General features: G+C 38.8%; 1 protein-coding gene across 7 annotated transcripts in view; it reads right to left on the reverse strand.

Annotated features, from left to right (window-relative positions):
- The window catches only part of CASK (calcium/calmodulin dependent serine protein kinase), a 228,485-nt gene that overhangs the window by 119,753 nt on the left and 90,969 nt on the right, over positions 1–17,763 (reverse strand). For all 7 annotated transcript variants that reach the window (XM_050915214.1, XM_050915213.1, XM_050915211.1 and 4 more), the window contains exons 3-5: positions 17,123–17,228; positions 3,861–3,938; positions 2,490–2,562 (exon numbers count right to left, since the gene is read on the reverse strand). In XM_050915214.1, coding sequence (XP_050771171.1) covers positions 2,490–2,562; positions 3,861–3,938; positions 17,123–17,228 — 257 coding nt within the window. The remainder of the gene's footprint in view (positions 1–2,489; positions 2,563–3,860; positions 3,939–17,122; positions 17,229–17,763) is intronic.

The raw sequence follows: 17,763 nt of genomic DNA on the forward strand, positions 1-17,763 counted from the left end.
ACAGCACATAAATCAACATGCAAATCTATCCACAGATCAAGTCTCAAGCCACCTGGACCAACTGAGATTTGTATATGACACACAACACAGTGCATAACGCTTAGTCCTACTCACTGGGAAAAGCGTTTTTACTTCCAGTCACAGAAATATTGAACTGAATCTTAACAGCAGAGAAAGCAGAATCTGGTAAGGGAAAAAGTTCTTGACATTCACATTTCTGATGCATAGCTGTCTTGAGTTTTCCACCTTCCTGCATTAGCATTTTCTACTTTCCTTATCATACGATCCAACTTCCAAGCAGTGAATGAATGCAGGATCACATCAACTGAAGGTGAAGCAAAGGTGCAATTCTCACTGATTATAAAGCCTTTAAGCAATGTTGAAGGGGGTCAAACGGTATAACAGAGGCTCAAGAAATGTCTGGTCTCACAGAGCAGTGAAGGAAATTAAGACAACTACAAGCCATCTTGTGGAAGCTTTCATGTTTTGATTCTGTCATCGGAGGTGAATTTGGGGCATACAGGAATTTATCATAGGCTGCAGTTGTGCTCCAGAGGCTTTGGTACAGCTTGCTGCTTACAGAAGTCAGGTGAAGTTTCTGGCACCAGACTATAGCAAACTGAAGTATTCCTGTCTAACTCTTCCTAATCAGTCAAGAGCTAAGGGACCACAAAAGTGTCTAAAAGACACCTAATTCTTATAGGGACCATAAGGTGCAAATTTTCCTATGCATCAGATAATGATCAAACATTTTGCAGTTCAAAATAACATTCACAGAAAGGGTTAGAGGGAAAAAAGGCAGGATGACTACATCAACTTTACAGATTTTTATTAATTCTTTCTTTAATTAACTTTCATCCATTCAGATAATTTGGAAATTGGTAATTTAGTCTACTTCTTTTCAAAACAATGTTTACAGTGACATCTAGAGCTGGGATATTGCAGTTAGCTTAATATGTTCTACACCCAAACCCTATAGTTATATTTCTGCACTGCTTTTGCCAAAATGAAACACTGTCTGTTGGTTTACAGTCCTTTAGACTGATACATTAAAAATTCTTACTCACTCATGTAATTGAACAGGTTTATTTCTAAGGATGGTATTTAATAAGAACAGTGATTTTAAAGCTTTCAGAGTCTGTATAAGCTGCAAAATAAATCCCCATTTTACACTCGGTAAAATGGGCCTCCCTCAGAGGCCCTTGAAACTGAAATTTGTTTTCATTCAAGAACATGGTCCAACAGAAACAGGTGCAGCTTTCAGGAAGATACAGCAACATAAAGATGATATTAATTCTGAAATTCTTGTGTGGTACCAAAAATGAACAATTAAAAGAATCTAGAACCTTCAAGACAGAACAAGATGAGACATTCTACCAGCAATTAAGAGGCCGTCTTTAGAATCTGCTGTAAGAAATGACTTTTAAAATACCAATCTTTAAAAAAAAAAGCCTATTAGATGGAATAATTTTCCTGATTTTAGAAGGAAAGGAAAAAGAGATTGGGAAAGGCCTGCAATGCCTGCGTATGCAAGACCAAATGACTCCTTAAATGAAAATCATCAGTTCAGTGTCCGTACTTTCTTTCCTCACAGATCACCTGTAGGAGTTGGAAGCACAGCTTACCCTCTCTCAACCTGCTCTATTCACTAAACCCCAAGATTCACTTCTCAAACTGCACCATCAGAGCTCATTAGAATTGTCATTAATTCCTATAGTGCTTGACTCACTTTGGATAAAAGCAAACTCTTAGAGAAGACAAGTGGGAATAACTATCTTAGACAATGACATTAACAAAGAATATGTATATTCAAATTGAAGAGAGTCAAACCCACTTAGGTTAAAACTCCCAATTACTTACATTACAGTACTTTGGGATAAACTAGTTCCATAAATATCCATAGAAATAGTACAAAATTCACCAGACCAAAAAGAATATGTACATACACTGTTTTTAAACACTGTATTTCTCCCCCCAAACTTGTTTGTACTAGAGAAGTTTTCATAACAATAAAAGTTTAAGACTACTTGCAAAAAGTAAATAATACTACCAATATTGTAGCATTTAAGCATGCGCATCTCTCTGAAATCTTAGTTTGGATGAAGACTATCATTATGCTGTCAAAACGATACCATTAATCTACCAATTCCAGTTTAATTTATGCAATTAATTTATATACACATTTTCCTAACAAGCAAAAAAATGCAAGCAGATTTCATATGAATATTCAAAAACTAGAAATTAAACTGACTTTCAAAGTAAGTTGCAATCAAATGCATATGTAATCTGTGAATAAAGACCTCCTAAATGTTCTATATTGATGGAATTAGAGATGAGCTTTAATCTTATATGACACAGTAAGAGTAAACACACACTCAGCAAATATAGCTTCCTTTTCTACGGCTTCCCCCTTCCTCTAAATTACAGAAATTAAAATTCAGTAGTTTGTATTATTGTGGTGAAGAAAAAAAAGAATTAACCCCCCTTACCTTCACATCCCTGTGAATTATATTATTGTCATGACAGTAACGTAGAGCTTCCAATATCTGTCTCATGTAATGACTGAAAAAACAAAGACATCATACATGACAAACTTGCAGGAAAAATTACTATACACATATAACAAACTAAGTTTTGAGAGTCTAACTATATAAAACTAATTAACCAACTTAACCTTAAATATACAGAGTTCAGTAGAATGGAGCTTGTGTTTATAATAATCAATAATAAAATCTAAAGTTTGAGGATTATTCTGATTGAAGCCAAGGAAAATTAGAAACGAAAAATCTGCATTTTCCATTTTGTAAATGTTTCAAACATTCAATAATTCTGCTTCATATGACAAGGAAGTCAGGACCCTTCAGGTTTTTTTATAACAAAACACAGAAAGGAAAAAAGTGGGTATCAGGGCCTGATTTATCTAGAAAGGGATAGAACCAAGATCTTGGCTTGCTTGATGCAGATTGAAGACTAATGTCTTTCTCCCCTGTGTCCAAAGGATCCCCTAACAGATTACTGACCATACTAGAAAGCCAAGAAAGCCAACAGCATCCTGTGCTGCATCAGGCAGAGCATTACTAGTGGGCTAAGGGAGACAATCCTTGTCCTCTGGAGGTTCCAGCTGGTTATAGGGAAACATTTTTCCATAGGAACATAATTATGCACTGGATCAAGTTGCCCAGGAAGGCTGTGGAATATCCATCCTTGGAAGTTTTCTAGACCCCACTGGACAAAGCCTGGAGCAACATGATCCAAATGCCATGTTGACCCTGCCTTGAGCAAGAGACTGAAATAGACCTCTTGATGTCTCTTCCAACCTGGCTTCTACAACGCTAAAAAATCTACAGTGTCGAGAAAAACAAACAAAGAATCTCATGGGCTTTGAGCTCAATTATCATGCCACTGGGACATTGGGTTTTGCTGTCCTTCTGCAATTATATAGACTCTTTGATTCTAGTTTACCTCGTAAGAGAAAAGTTGAAGTGACCACAAATAAAGTGATATATAAAAAAAAAAAAAAAAAAAGCGATTACTCCATCTAGCAAAATCAATAAAACTCACACCTGTCAGGCAAGTCAGCTAATGCCATCGTATGAGAGATCCATAAAAGGCAAAGACAGAGAATTAAGTATTGGATGTGAAATACTATTTTATTCAATAATCCCATCCAAATATACAACTAGTAAATGACAAAACACTCCAAACTTCTACTTTTATTATGCTAATTATTGTAATAAACATTCAGGCTGTGGAAACAGGATTATTTGTAGTATTCCAACTTTTAGCTACCAGATTGTACAACAGTATATTCCATTCTTTTCCATTTACCCTGTGGGATTAATTAAAATTTTAATACATACCTGGCTACAGCCTCGCTGTACACAAATCCAGCATCTGCTCTCTTCACAATTTCAAAACACAGATCTGCTCCATCCATACTGCAGGTAAAAAGAGGCAAAATGCTTAAGACAGATAACTACAATCAATTACATTAAAATGCTCCAAAAATCTATTTGCTCCACTTACATAAATCTTACATAAAATACTCTGGATACACGTACAATGCATTACTAACTAAAACAGCATTAAACAGGTAATCTGATAGAATATGGCTTGCCACAGGTTAACCGTTTTATGCCCCTCAGGTCATATAACAGTTCTCTCAAAACATTAGCAAAACCAAACATTTCTTCCATTGCTTAAACTGCTTACTGAACAAGGTGTGCAAGACAGCAGAAAGTCAATGCCCTGTACAAGAAGACTCTGCAAGTTAACAATTAATGCATGATATTATGTTGTGTTCTTAAAAGTATTACAAGTGCAACTCTCTATGTAATAAAGACTGTAGTTACACAAAAATCTTACTCAAACTGAATTTTAAATGAAGTCTTTAAAAAATACTCTAGAAATGTAGTATAGTCTTTCCAGTTAGCATTCTCATATGGATAATTAAGGAGCCAAGAAGATATTTTACACCTCACAGCCTCACCGAAGGCACCTGAAAACAGTGACAGCACACATACTATATCCCTACCTCTGATACTTGATACTTTGTTCCTTTTCTCCCTAATTGTCTGTAGTCTTTCTGATAACCTAACTTCCCACAATGAGTAGTATAACACTTTTAGATGCATGTATATTAATAGTCCTTAAGCTAAAATTAGACTACCATTTCTCTAAAACCAAAGCAGCTTGGTGTGGCATAACTGCCCTCCTTTTCTTTCTCCTGTAAGTAACCTAAGGCAGATTTATATCTAAAAATGTTCATTGCTTGATGGGGTGAGGAGAGAGTAACAAGAGTTAACAGGAACAATAAAAATCATATATTATAATTCATGCTTAACAAGGCACTTGCAAAAATATCGATTGTAACATGTCATTTTCAGCCTTCACACCTTTTCTTTTTCCTCTCCACCAAAGACTCAAGGGGGGAAAAAAAAAACCCCACAGAATTTGCAAGGTATCTAGAAAGCCAACATTATCAGGGCCATTTTGGTAAGCTATCCAGAATGTCAGCACACAATCACTTTTGCTTTGTTAAAAACATCTGCTTAGGGAGTCACAAGCAATGTTCAGAAGCTTTAATTCACAAATAAATCCAAAAGGTATCCCCATGCAAAATACACTATCATGTGGATAGAGCACTGACAACTGTAAGAGAGACTGGTGACCAAAATTTCCTGGCCAGTTATTTCAGCACCTGGTACCATCTTCAGATTTAACAAGCCCCACAAATCAGAAACCCATATTGCCAAACCATGACTGCTCATCACTGCATCAATATATTCCTCTGTAGGTTTTTTCTGAGTAGTTTTTTCTGTCTCACTCAATTTCATACAGCTAGTCTGTATACATAGGTAAATATCACTCAGACAGAGAATATACTGTGCTGCACTATGCATAGTACTGTATGGCAGCAATGGGGTCATTCAATGAGAACAGCATAAATCTGGATTTACCTAGCTCACTGGGAAAAAAACCTCATGTCAATCTCCCTTTCAATGCTTCCTCCCAACAATTTATTTCAGCTAGATGGGAAACAAAACTGAAACCCAAGCAACACCAAGCACTGCAGATAATACAAAATGTATGATTACACTACCAAAAATTAGGAGGTGTCATTCTCATGAAGCAGCAGAACCCTTTAGAATACTAATTTCACTCTGACTTGTTATAAACTACAGATGAATAAAGATCCAGAAGCACTCAAGATTTTCAGCAGTATCAATAGTTGCTGAGACACTGAGCCAAGAGTGTCATTCCTTTACACTAACTTTTCTATTAAATAAGGTGTTTATAATCAGAATGGTCTTTAACATGTATTTCTACCTCCCACTTATACATACCAGTATTCTTCATTTAAATTTTGTAACAGTAAGTGGCAGTTTGAATTTTTTTTGCAAATATTTGTCAATTAGTTTAAATTATGTCGATATTAAAAATTGCTACAGACTGTGAGCAGTAATGTTTGAAAGTCTTATTCCATTAAGATGAACTCTGTTGATCTCAAAAGTAGAAATATGCGGCAGGTGTATTTTAATCTCGGACTTCAACTGTCTTTTTCAAGACAAAATCTTATTTTATGAGTATATTTTTCTTCATGTATAAATAGGGCTTGTATCACCCCAATGATGTTGATTTTCATCTGAAAATCTTGGAACTTTTATCTAGCTGAGGCTGCAAAAGCAAGAGTCAGCCTCAGTTACGAGAAACCCCAGAAAATTCAGTGCACTAACAGACTAAAAACTCAGCAATATCACAACCACTTAAAAGATGACTTTTCAGAAACTGAAAGGCTTATGTGATATAAGAGCATTAAAGTTTTGAGATACCGATGAAATGAAAGTTCAGGAAGTCTCAAGGTTTTGTAAGGACTATCAGCATCAGGCATGTGAAAACGGTAGAAATTAAAAAAATTAAGATAAGTTAAAAACCACTAAAATAAACACACAGAGATATATACATACTGAAGACATAAGTGGAAGATGCAAAAAAAGTTGATAAAATGACAGCACACTCATAGACTGAGAGAGAATCATCTGACACCAGTAGAGGGCACTCATGGAAGCTACATAAACTGGGACAGTTTATGGTATTTACACTCAAAGTGCCAGCTAAAGCAACTCTGAACAGGGAGTTAACAGACAACACCACCACATCTGAATTGTTTTGGGTACCAGTACGAACTACGTTCCCTAATTTCCCATATTCTACTATTGATTTTTTCATATTTTTAGCAGAACTGTGCCTGGATCTCAGCCCTTTGGATAAATGTTTCTTTCCATAGCTCTGGATCAGTGCTACTGTGCACCTTGAAAATCTTTCTACTATTCTGCACAAAGCTGATGATAAGTTGCAACCTGCCCAAAAAAGTTTACTCCTGAGTCATATTCAATACAGAAATCAGTTTTGAGACTAACAGTCAGTCTGAAGAACAGATAGTATACTCCGGAAGAGATCTACATTTTAATAGTAGGGTATGATAGCTTTGAATTTGCAGATGACCTAATAAGATGTGGCCTACAACTTAACTTATTGATGAAGAATCAGACAGTTTGAGAAGCACTGCTTTAGGAAACTGAATTATTACTTTAAAAAAAAAAAGACTTGGCATATTGCTCGTAACTGAGTTTTCTACCACGTATGTTAAAGGTCTGTGCACAATGGCATTTTTTCCTTCAGTTGGACAGTTTTTATATACTTGCAGTCTTCACTTACTACAAATAAACTGCCATAAATTAACTTTAAAAATACAGTATTTAACTTTTTTTGAAGTCCTATGTAGTAACCTCTGAAAATTAAGACCAAAAAGTACAGAAACTCTTATTTCCTACATATTGCCCACGCATCCAGGGTTTAGCTCATTCCAGATAATTAAAAGATGTTCCCGAGTTTACCTTCTCAGCATCTGTTTAGAGGCTTTTCAGTACTTTAGATTGAGACATTTTTACAACTTTGCTGGCAGCCAAGAGATGAATTTCAGTGCTTTTGATAACCTAACTCATTCCATTTAGTCGCAAACAACGGACAAACTTCACTGAGTAATACTTAATTCCTAAATCACAGTGTAGATGATCTTAGGAGAAGTAAGTAGTTCTAAATAGGTATGCTCGGAAACAATTTTCTACTAGTGTTTTCACAGCAATGGTCCAACCTGATTATTAAATAGCATGAAAGAAAGAACATATGCACGCTTAAAAAGCACTGGGTTTGGTGGCAGTATAGTAGTAGTACTGTACGTAACCTGAAATCTTTAATCCATACTCCAATTTAACGTTAAAACCTCCATATGTCAGCCAGTATCATGAGGCCATACAAAAATACTCACTTTATAGCAATGCTGCGTGAATTAGTTCATGTTTATACAAACTCTTGAAAATACAAATACATGCATTAACATTGTATATTGACTTCTACGAGTTACTTTTGCTTAAAAGTGGGTCTTCTGAAGCTTTGCTAAAATAATGCAACTTAATAGCCTGTGATAATTAAAGTTATAATAAATGCCAATTTTTCAATGCATCCATGTCTCAATGCTCTGAATTCTCTGCTGCTCTGCCAAATTTTGCTACTTATTATAAAAGAGCCAAAATTTCATCCAAGATAAAAATCCTGATTTCTAAGTCTGGCCTTGTCAACAGGAAACCCCCAAAGATTGCTCTTTAAGCATTAAAACTAATGAAGTCTGGTTTCCTATAAATTCCTGTTCATCAAATGAATGAAATCAACAAATATTAAGCAAATGTAAGATGAAAACCTGATCTCTCTTTCCTCAAACATAAGCTAGCTTTAAATTGTCTGTCACTTCCTTTGACTGTAATCAGTCACTAGTTCACAGGCTGTTGCGGACAAAAGAGAAACAGTATACCCAGACCAGATGATTGCCTAAACTTTGTGTCCACAAGTAATGAGGCTACGATGTACTGAATATGCATAACACAAAAAATCCCCAATACAAACACAATATAAACATGAGTTTTATCAAGTCAAATAAATCTGTCTTTATGTCAAAGAGTTTGATATCAGAATATTTAATACTTGGTGGAATTTGGTTGCCTTAAGGATGGAGCTGAACTTGGCAAGGGGTGCAAAGAATAATAAGAAGGGCTTCTACAGGTATGTCAGCCAGAAAAGAAAGGTCAAAGAAAGTGTACACCCCCTGATGAGCAAGACCAGCAAACTGGTAACAACAGATGAGGAGAAGGCTGAGGTACTCAACAACATTTTTGCCTCAGTCTTCACTGGCAATCTCTCTTCCCACACCTCTCGAGTGGATGGATTGCAAGGCAGGGACTGGGGGAGCAAAGTCCCTCCCACTGCAAGAGAAGAACAGGTTTCTGACCACCTGAGGAACCTGAATATACATAAGTCTATGGGACCTGACGAGATGCATCCCAGAGTCCTGAGGGAATTGGCTGATGTAGTTTCCAAGCCACTCTCCGTAATATTTGAAAAGTTATGGCAGTCAGGTGAAGTCCCTGGTGACTGGAAAAAGGGAAACATTGCACCTGTTTTTAAAAAGGGTAGAAAGGAGGACCCTGGGAACTACAGGCCAGTCAGCCTCACCTCTGTGCCTGGGAAGATCACGGAACAGATCCTCCTAGAAGCTATGCTAAGGCACATGGAGGACAGTGAGGTGGTTTGAGACAGCCAGCATGGCTTCACCAAGGGCAAGTCCTGCCTGACCAGCCTTGTGGCCTTCTGTGATGGAGCGACTACATCAGTGGACAAGAGAAGAGCTACAGATATCATCTATCTGGACTTCTGTAAGGCCTTTGACACAGTCCCCCACAACATCCTTCTCTCTAAATTGGAGAGATGGATTTGATGGGTGGACTGTTCAGTGGATGAGGAATTGGTTGGATGGTTGCATCCAGAGGGTAGTGGTCAACGGCTCAATGTCCAGATGGAGATCGGTGACAAGTGGTGTCCCTCAGGGGTCCGTACTGGGACCAGTACTGTTCAATATCTTCATCAATGACATAGACAGTGGGATTAAGTGCACCCTCAGCAAGTTTGCAGATGACACCAAGCTGAGTGGTGTGGTTGACATACCTGAGGGACGGCATGCCATCCAGAGGGACCTGGACAAGCTTGAGAAGTGGGTCCGTGTGAACCTCATGAGGTTCAACGAGGCCAAATGCAAGGTCCTGCACATGAGTTGGGGCAATCCCCAATATCAATACAGGCTGGGGGATGAAGGAATTGAGAGCAGCCCTGAGGAGAAGGACTTGGGGGTGTTGGTTGACGAGAAGCTCATCACGACCTGGCAATGTGCGCTCGCAGCCCAGAAAACCAACCATATCCTGGGCTGCATCAAAAGAACTGTGGCCAGCAGGTTGAGGGAAGTGATTCTCCCCTTCTACTCCTGGCGAGACCCCACCTGGAGTACTGCGTTCATCTCTGGAGCCCTCAGCACAGGAAAGACATGGACCTGTTGGAGCCGGTCCAGAGGAGGGCCACAAAAAGAGATCAGAGAGCTGGAGAACCTCTCCTATGAAGACAGGCTGAGAGAGTTGGAGTTGTTCAGCCTGGAGAAGAGAAGGCTCCGGGAAGACCTTATTGCAGCCTTTCAATACTTAAAGGGGGCTTATAAGAAAGATGGGGACAAGCTTTTTAGCAGGGCCTGTTGCGATAGTACAAGGGGTAATGGTTTTAAACTAAAAAAGGATAGATTCAGACTAGATCTAAGGAAGAAATTTTTTGCAATGAGGGTGGTGAAACACTGGAACAGGTTGCCCAGAGAGGTGATAGGTGCCCCATCCCTGGAAACGTTCAAGGTCAGGTTGGACGGGGCTCTGAGCAACCTGATCTAGTTGAAGATGTCCCTGCTCATTGCAGAGGGGTTGGACTAGGTGACCTTTAAAGGTCCCTTCCAACCCAAACTATTCTATGACTTAAAATTAGTCATTTTAGGCTCCCTTTCAGTCCACAGGAAAAAACAGCATGTACAGAGATGCCTCAGATTTAGAGTGCAATTTTTGAACATCTGAAGTTAGGACAGACAGAATCTCTAATTTAATGACTTCTCTAGGTGTATCGTAAGCTTTTCAAAATGAATTTGAAAGTTTTTTCTTTCATTGAATATTTTGCAAATCTGGTCCAAACTTTAAATCTAGAAGCATCTGAAACTATTTTCTTTCAGTAATCACAGCAACCTGTTTCCGTGTGAAAAATACAGATTTTAGCTTCTTTTGATTTTACTTTTAAAAGTCAACATTTAAGACTTATTTTTATCCTAGATAATGCATTATGCAAGTATGAAAGAACAGAAGTACAGTAAAGCCATATAAAAGATGAAGGACTACAGGTGAGACTGCATTTAAAAATAAAACCATAACTGGAATCTTAACATGATTAAGTAAAATAATGAAAAAAAGTTTTCGCTCCATAAACTAGGAAGCTGTGCTATTTCACAGTATTGTAACAAAGCAGAATAAATAGATAGCATTCATTTTTTCCCCTTCTTTTTTTCTTAACACTTCAACAAAGCCACATGATTGAATGTACTGTCATTTAAACACTCATCAGCTTATGCTTAACATAAATGTAAGTAATTGCAACCATTTTAAAGTACTGCTTTTATGAATTTGAGATTTTAAAACTAAAGCATTTTTACATGTTAGCTAGGTTAAACAGCAAAGTTATATGTCTATAATTATATATATGTACAGCCTAACTGGTAAATCTAAGTAAGATTAGTTCTTCTAATAGCCCAAGAGATAAATCTCTCTATAGAATGCACTAAGAAAAGCAAAACCACCTACGTATAGTGGTGAGACAATATTCTACAAATGACCAGATACTAAGGTATCTGCAATTCATTCACTACTTACGTATCTGAGCTCATCAGCATGAAAGATAAGTACTCTCAGTCCACATACTTTGATTATGCTGAGGATAAACTGCATATAATGGACTCTAAGTCTAAAATGTGGTTTTCACATACTTCAGATGGAATATTTGCTTTGTTTTAGAAATACTGCAAGTAGCTGACCCTTCTCAAAGTATTCTCATTGATAAAGACCAATGGTCATTAGAAAAAAAAAGTAATAAGCAATAGAATATAAAAGCAAAAGTGATACTTATATACCAAACAGAAAACAGCATTCTATGTAAAATCAGTGTTCCTCCCCCTGTCCCATACACAAACTACCAAGCAAACATCATGTGACAGGGACAGCACTATCTAGAATAGCACATTATTGAACAAATACGAAAGAAACCAGATTGCACCCCATTTCATAAATGGAATTTTTAAATAGGAGAGTTTTGCACATTATTTTGTTCTTTGCAAGATACAGACTTAAAAAAAGATTGCTTTCATCTGTTTTGACACTGTAAAATATATCTGTTTGATGTCTTTCTAGTGACTACATGCTTGTATGAGGTAAAAGGCCACAGTTAACAAGACTAATGATGGATTACTTGTGTGTGGAAGATAACTTTCTGATACAGCTGGTGAGTGAGCCAACTAGGGAAGGGACCCTACTAGACCTGTTGTTCGTGAACAGAGAAGGACTTGTGGGTGATGTGATGGTTGGAGGCCATCTTGGGCATAGTAATCACAAAATGATAGTTCTTGATTCTTGGAGAAGTAAGGAGGGGGGTCAGCAGAACTGCTACCTTGGACTTCCAGAGGGCACACTTTGGCCTGTTTAGGAGACTGGTTGACAGAGTCCCTTGGGAGGCAGTCCTGAAGGTCAAAGGAGTCCAGGAAGGCTGGACATTCTTCAAGAAGGATATCTTAAAGGCGCAGGAGCAGGGCGTCCCCATGTGCCAGAAGATGAGCAGGTGGGGAAGAAGACCGGCCTGGCTGAACAGAGAGCTTTGGCTGGAACTCAGGAAAAAGAGAGTTTATGACCTTTGGAAGATGGAGCAGGCAACTCAGGAGGACTACAAGGATGTTGTGAGGCTATGCAGGGAGAAAATTAGAAGGGCCAAAGCCCAACTAGAACTTAATCTGGCTACTGCCGTAAAAGACAATAAAAAAATGTTTCTATAAGTACATCAGCAACAAAAGGAGGGCTAAGGAGAATCTCCATCCTTTATTGGATGCAGGGGGAAGCAGAGTGACAAAGGATGAGGAAAAGGCTGAGGTACTTCATGCCCTATTTGCCTCAGCCTTTAATAGTAAGACCAGTTGTTCTCTGGGTACCCAGCCCCCTGAGCTGGAAGACAGGGATGGGGAGCAGAATGAAGCCCCCATAATCCAAGGGGAAATGGTTGGCAACCTGCTACACCACTTAGACACACACAAGCCCATGGGGCCAGATGGGATCCACCCAAGGGTACTGAGGGAGCTGGCAGAAGTGCTCACCAAGCCACCTTCCATCATTTATCAGCAGTCCTGGCTAACTGGGGAGGTCCCAGTTGACTGGAGGTTGGCAAATGTGATGCCCATCTACAAGAAGGGCTGGAAGGAGGATCCGGGGAACTACAGGCCTGTCAGCCTGACCTCGGTGCTGGGGAAGGTTATGGAGCAGATCATCTTGAGTGCCATCACGTGGCACATACAGGACAACCAGGTGATCAGGCTCAGTCAGCATGGGTTTATGAAAGGCAGGTCCTGCTTGACTCACCTGGTCTCCTTCTATGACAAGGTGGCCTGCTTAGTGGATGAGGGAAAGGCTGTGGATGTTCTCTACTTAGACTTTAGTAAAGCCTTTGACACCATTTCCCACAGCATTCTCCTGGAGAAACTGGCTGCTCATCGCTTGGACAGGCATAATCTTCGCTGCATAAAAAACTGGCTGGATGGCAGAGCCCAAAGAGCTGTGGTGAATGGAGTTAAATCCAGTTGGTGGCCGGTCACAAGTGGTGTTCCCCAGGGCTCAGTATTGGGGCCAGTTCTGTTTAATATCTTTATCAATGATCTGGGTGAGGGGATCGAGTGCACCCCCAGTAAGTTTGCAGATGACACCAAGTTGGGCGGGAGTATTGATCTGCTTGAGGGTAGGAAGGCTCTACAGAGGGATCTGGACAGGCTGGATTGATGGGCTGAGGCCAATTGTATGAGATTCAACGAGGCTAAGTGCCAGGTCCTGCACAACAACCCCATGCAATGCTACAGGCTTGGGGAAGAGTGGCTGGAAAGCTGCCTGGCGGAAAAGGACCTGGGGGTGTTGGTCGACAGCCAGCTGAAGATGAGCTGACAGTGTGCCCAGGTGGTCAAGAAGGCCAACAGCATCCTGGCTTGCATCAGAAACAGTGTGGCCAGCAGGACTAGGGAAGTGATCGTCCCCCTGTACTCAGCACTGGTGAGGCCGCACCTCGACTACTGTGTTCCGTTTTGGGCCCCTCACTACAAGAAAGACATTGAGGTGCTGGAGCGAGTCCAAAGAAGAGCAACGAAGCTGGTGAAGGGTCTAGAGCACAAGTCATATGAGGAGCGGCTGAGGGAACTGGGGTTGTTCAGCCTGGAGAAAAGGAGGCTCAGGGGAGACCTTATCGCTCTCTACAACTACCTGGAAGGCGGTTGTAGCGAGGTGGGTGTTGGTCTCTTCTCCTAAGTAACAAGCAATAGGACAAGAGGAAATGGCCTCAAGTTGTGCCAGGGGAGGTTTAGATTGGATATTAGGAAAAATTTCCTCACCGAAAGGGTTGTCAAGCATTGGAACAGGCTGCCCAGGGAAGTGGTTGAGTCACCATCCCTGGAGGTATTTAAAAGATGTGTAGATGTGGCGCTTAGGGACATGGTTTAGTGGTGGACTTGGCAGCGTTAGGTTAACGGTTGGACTCGATGATCTTAAAGGTCTTTTCCAACCTAAACGATTCTATCATTCTATATACAGCTATCAGCAAATAACACCACAGAATGGTAAAGAAAATTGCGACTGTATGATAAAGACTAGGGCTGGCCCTATCTCAGATGCAAGGTCTCTCTAGAGCCTCCAAGGGATCTCTTCCATCAGTGGAAAGAGTCCATCACCTTTCTGGGGAGCAGCTGGGGTGTATGCGGGGGAGAATCACTTGGCACAGGCACATACTCTCTCATTTATGATGTAATAACATCTAAATACTTTTAAAATAATAATTTTTCTTTAAGAATAAGACTTTCTGGGACAGGATCTGCTTCTTACTCTACACATGCACTTCATCTATTACGACCAACTGCTTCTACACAGTTTATTAACAGCAGTACCTTACAGCTAATGGCAACCTACTGGTAACATGACATGATGGCTCCTTTCTAAAGAGTGCTTGAATTTGTGTATAAATAGTGGTTAAAAACATAGCTGATTTTTTGGTGTTAAACTTCATTGCTACTGTTCATGTTCATCAGTGCTTCTATGAATTGTGACTTGATTTTTTAAATGTTTATTTTAACAAAAGTTTTCAAAATTGGGCACAGATTGTATTTTTTCCTGAGTGGTACCGTTTCTTGTTATCAGATATATGCTGCATTTGCTTATTTAACTTGTACTTTTTCATAACAATAGATTTGGCAAGATATTCAGGGTCATTTTAGCAGCTGCTCCATGTAGCTCACAGCTTATGAAACAGTAGTGGACCTATGTATCATTTATGTGCAACTGATGGCACAAAGTTTTAGGTGTGGTTATTCCGCGCATTTCACATGCTGGACCTGAATTAATTTTCATGCAAAGCATCTGCCAGTCCACAAATAGCCCATCACCAGCTGGGCTTATATCTCCTCTGTGGATCTGTGTTGTCTTGCCCTTTTCTGTCATTTCAGAATAACTAGACCCTAATAAAATATATTTTATTACTATAGACAGAACTTTGTTGCAAAGTAGTTAAGTTTGCTATAATAATAGCATAATGAACAGAAAGCAGTATGCAGGAAAGTAAGTTATCTACAAATACATAGATGCTTTTCTTCTAACTACAAGTTTCTTATTATGGTCACAATTATACAGTATGCCACTAACCCAATCAAATTCAGACAATGCAGTCTTACTCCACAGCAAACATCAGTCTTCTGTTGAATTACTTTACCAAAGCATCCCCTCCAGCATAATACACTGTGCCCACAACTCTTCCATTCCCTGCTACATTTTGAGCACAGGTGTTCCTACTGTCTCATTTTCTATCACTGTTTGTTACAAAAGAGTGATGTCTTGTAGTGTACAAGGGATACAAGGACTTATGAGATGGTAAAGAATTATTATCCTTCAAATAATTTAGCCTCATATTTCCTTCTTTCATGTGGCCTGAAGTCAGGTACCGTATTTGTGTACTAATCCTAATTGTTCAGACTTACTTTTTATGTATACAAACATAAATGATAATAGGCTTGTCATTAAAAAATAATTACTGCTTTTGTCTCATATTTCTGAGCTACTGGCATGGTAAAAATAGAAGCAAAACCTTTTTTCCATTTCAAAATCTTGTTAATTATCACAGTATGTCTCCCCAAGGTGTACATAATTATTTCGTAACAGGATAATTAAAGTCCCTTGGTCCATGCTTTGGGATTTAAAAAATAAAACCCAAAGTCAGTACTGAATCAAAAATTATAGAAAGGAAAGCATAAAAGAATTATTTCACACAGTCATAAGTTTATGAACTCACCTAAAAAAAAAAGCAGACTTTCAAGCAACAATTTTCAGCTTTACATCTTTTTTTTGCTGTTACCACCTAACTTTTTCTTCACCTCAGTGGTAAAACTAACAATGTGAGACTAATTTTTTAAGTGCATATCTCAAGTCAAATTCTTGGTTCTAGTGGACTTGCCAATTCGACTTAACACACTGGCGCGATATGGCTTGCTCCAACATAAGCAGGCCAAATGCATCAGAAAACATAATGCAGGAAGATCAGAGAAATTAAAGAGGTGTAAACACATATGCCCAGACACACTAGGAATGCAAATATGGGGAACATAAAAAGAAGAGCTGGTAGGTACAGAGAAGAGAAGGAAGATTGAATATGGAAGATGCACAAATTAGCATTCTGCATGTCTGTTTTTGTTCTTCCCAGTTAGCTAAAACCTAACTCAAGAAGGACTAATGATTTCCCCTCAAAGAAGGAATGTGACAATTTAGGGGCTGCCTCCTCTTTTGTTTCTCATTGTCAATTAAAAATACCTGTACACTGCTGAAAAGTCATGTTTTGTTCACCCTTCCAAATGCCAACGGTAACTAAACTCTTACATTCAAGCTTCCAAAACATATCTTTTAGACAAATGCCTCTTTTCATATGATGTGAACAGGTATATCGATTTACAAGAATACTTAAATACACCAATAAGCTTTACTTTCTTATCTAGTAAAGGAAAAGCAGTGCTAAAGAAACAATAGTCTGGAAAAAAACGAAACTTCACAACTTGAATAGAATACCATCAGTTACCCAAAGATGATGACTATCAGCAGATTTTTAACTCGTTCTCAGGTACCCTGTTAGGGACACAGCAGCCATCAACGAACAGCATGTCTGCCCTTAGAAATCATGCTATAAAGAATCAGCCTGATGTTAGTCACTTAGCCAGCGTGACAACTTTTTTTATTTGGGACAACCTGTACTTGCCAGAAACACATATTTTCATAGCACTCAAGACTTCTGAGCTACAAAACAAGCAGGTGAAAGCAGACATACTTTTACGATTTTATTTAGCAAATGAAAACAAAGAAAGGTAAAATCAAAGAGAGAAACTTACAACTCAAAGACCATATAAAGCATTCCATCTGAGCTGTATGTCTCCAATAGTTCAACAATATGAGGATGCTTCAGCATGTGACAAATACTGGCTTCTCTCTTCAGATCTATGGAAGAGAATAAGGTAGTATATTAGCTATATATTCAAGCTGTTGAATAAAAAAAAAATTTTTGAAAACAATTAGAACACAATGTTTGGAAAGACGTACACATCTGAAATTTCTAATAAATTCTTAAATCTTTATAAAGAACGCTGATGAGATGATATTTAATTACTCTCCTTCAGAACTTAAGTGTGAAATTAAGTTAAAAAACTCACATAGATCTCAAAATATAAACACACAAAACTTAATAGGCTTTCTTGATTTGACCTATTAATAAAAGATCTCCTTGGTCATATTCTGAAGAACTGTACAGTAGTAAGTTCTTTTAATGCATTTATGCAGACTACACCAAGATTTTAATCCTAAATATCCAACATTACCGCAAAATTATCTCCAAATACAGAAGACAGGCTCTTTCACCACAATACAGAACTATTAAAACCTGGAGGTCTCTAGTCCAATCCCTCTGCTCAAAGCAAGGTCAACTAGAGCACGTTGCCCAGGACCACATCCCGTTGGGTTCTGAACACCTCCCAGA

The sequence above is a fragment of the Gymnogyps californianus genome, chromosome 1 (assembly GCF_018139145.2).
Source record: "Gymnogyps californianus isolate 813 chromosome 1, ASM1813914v2, whole genome shotgun sequence".
NCBI lineage: Eukaryota > Metazoa > Chordata > Aves > Accipitriformes > Cathartidae > Gymnogyps > Gymnogyps californianus.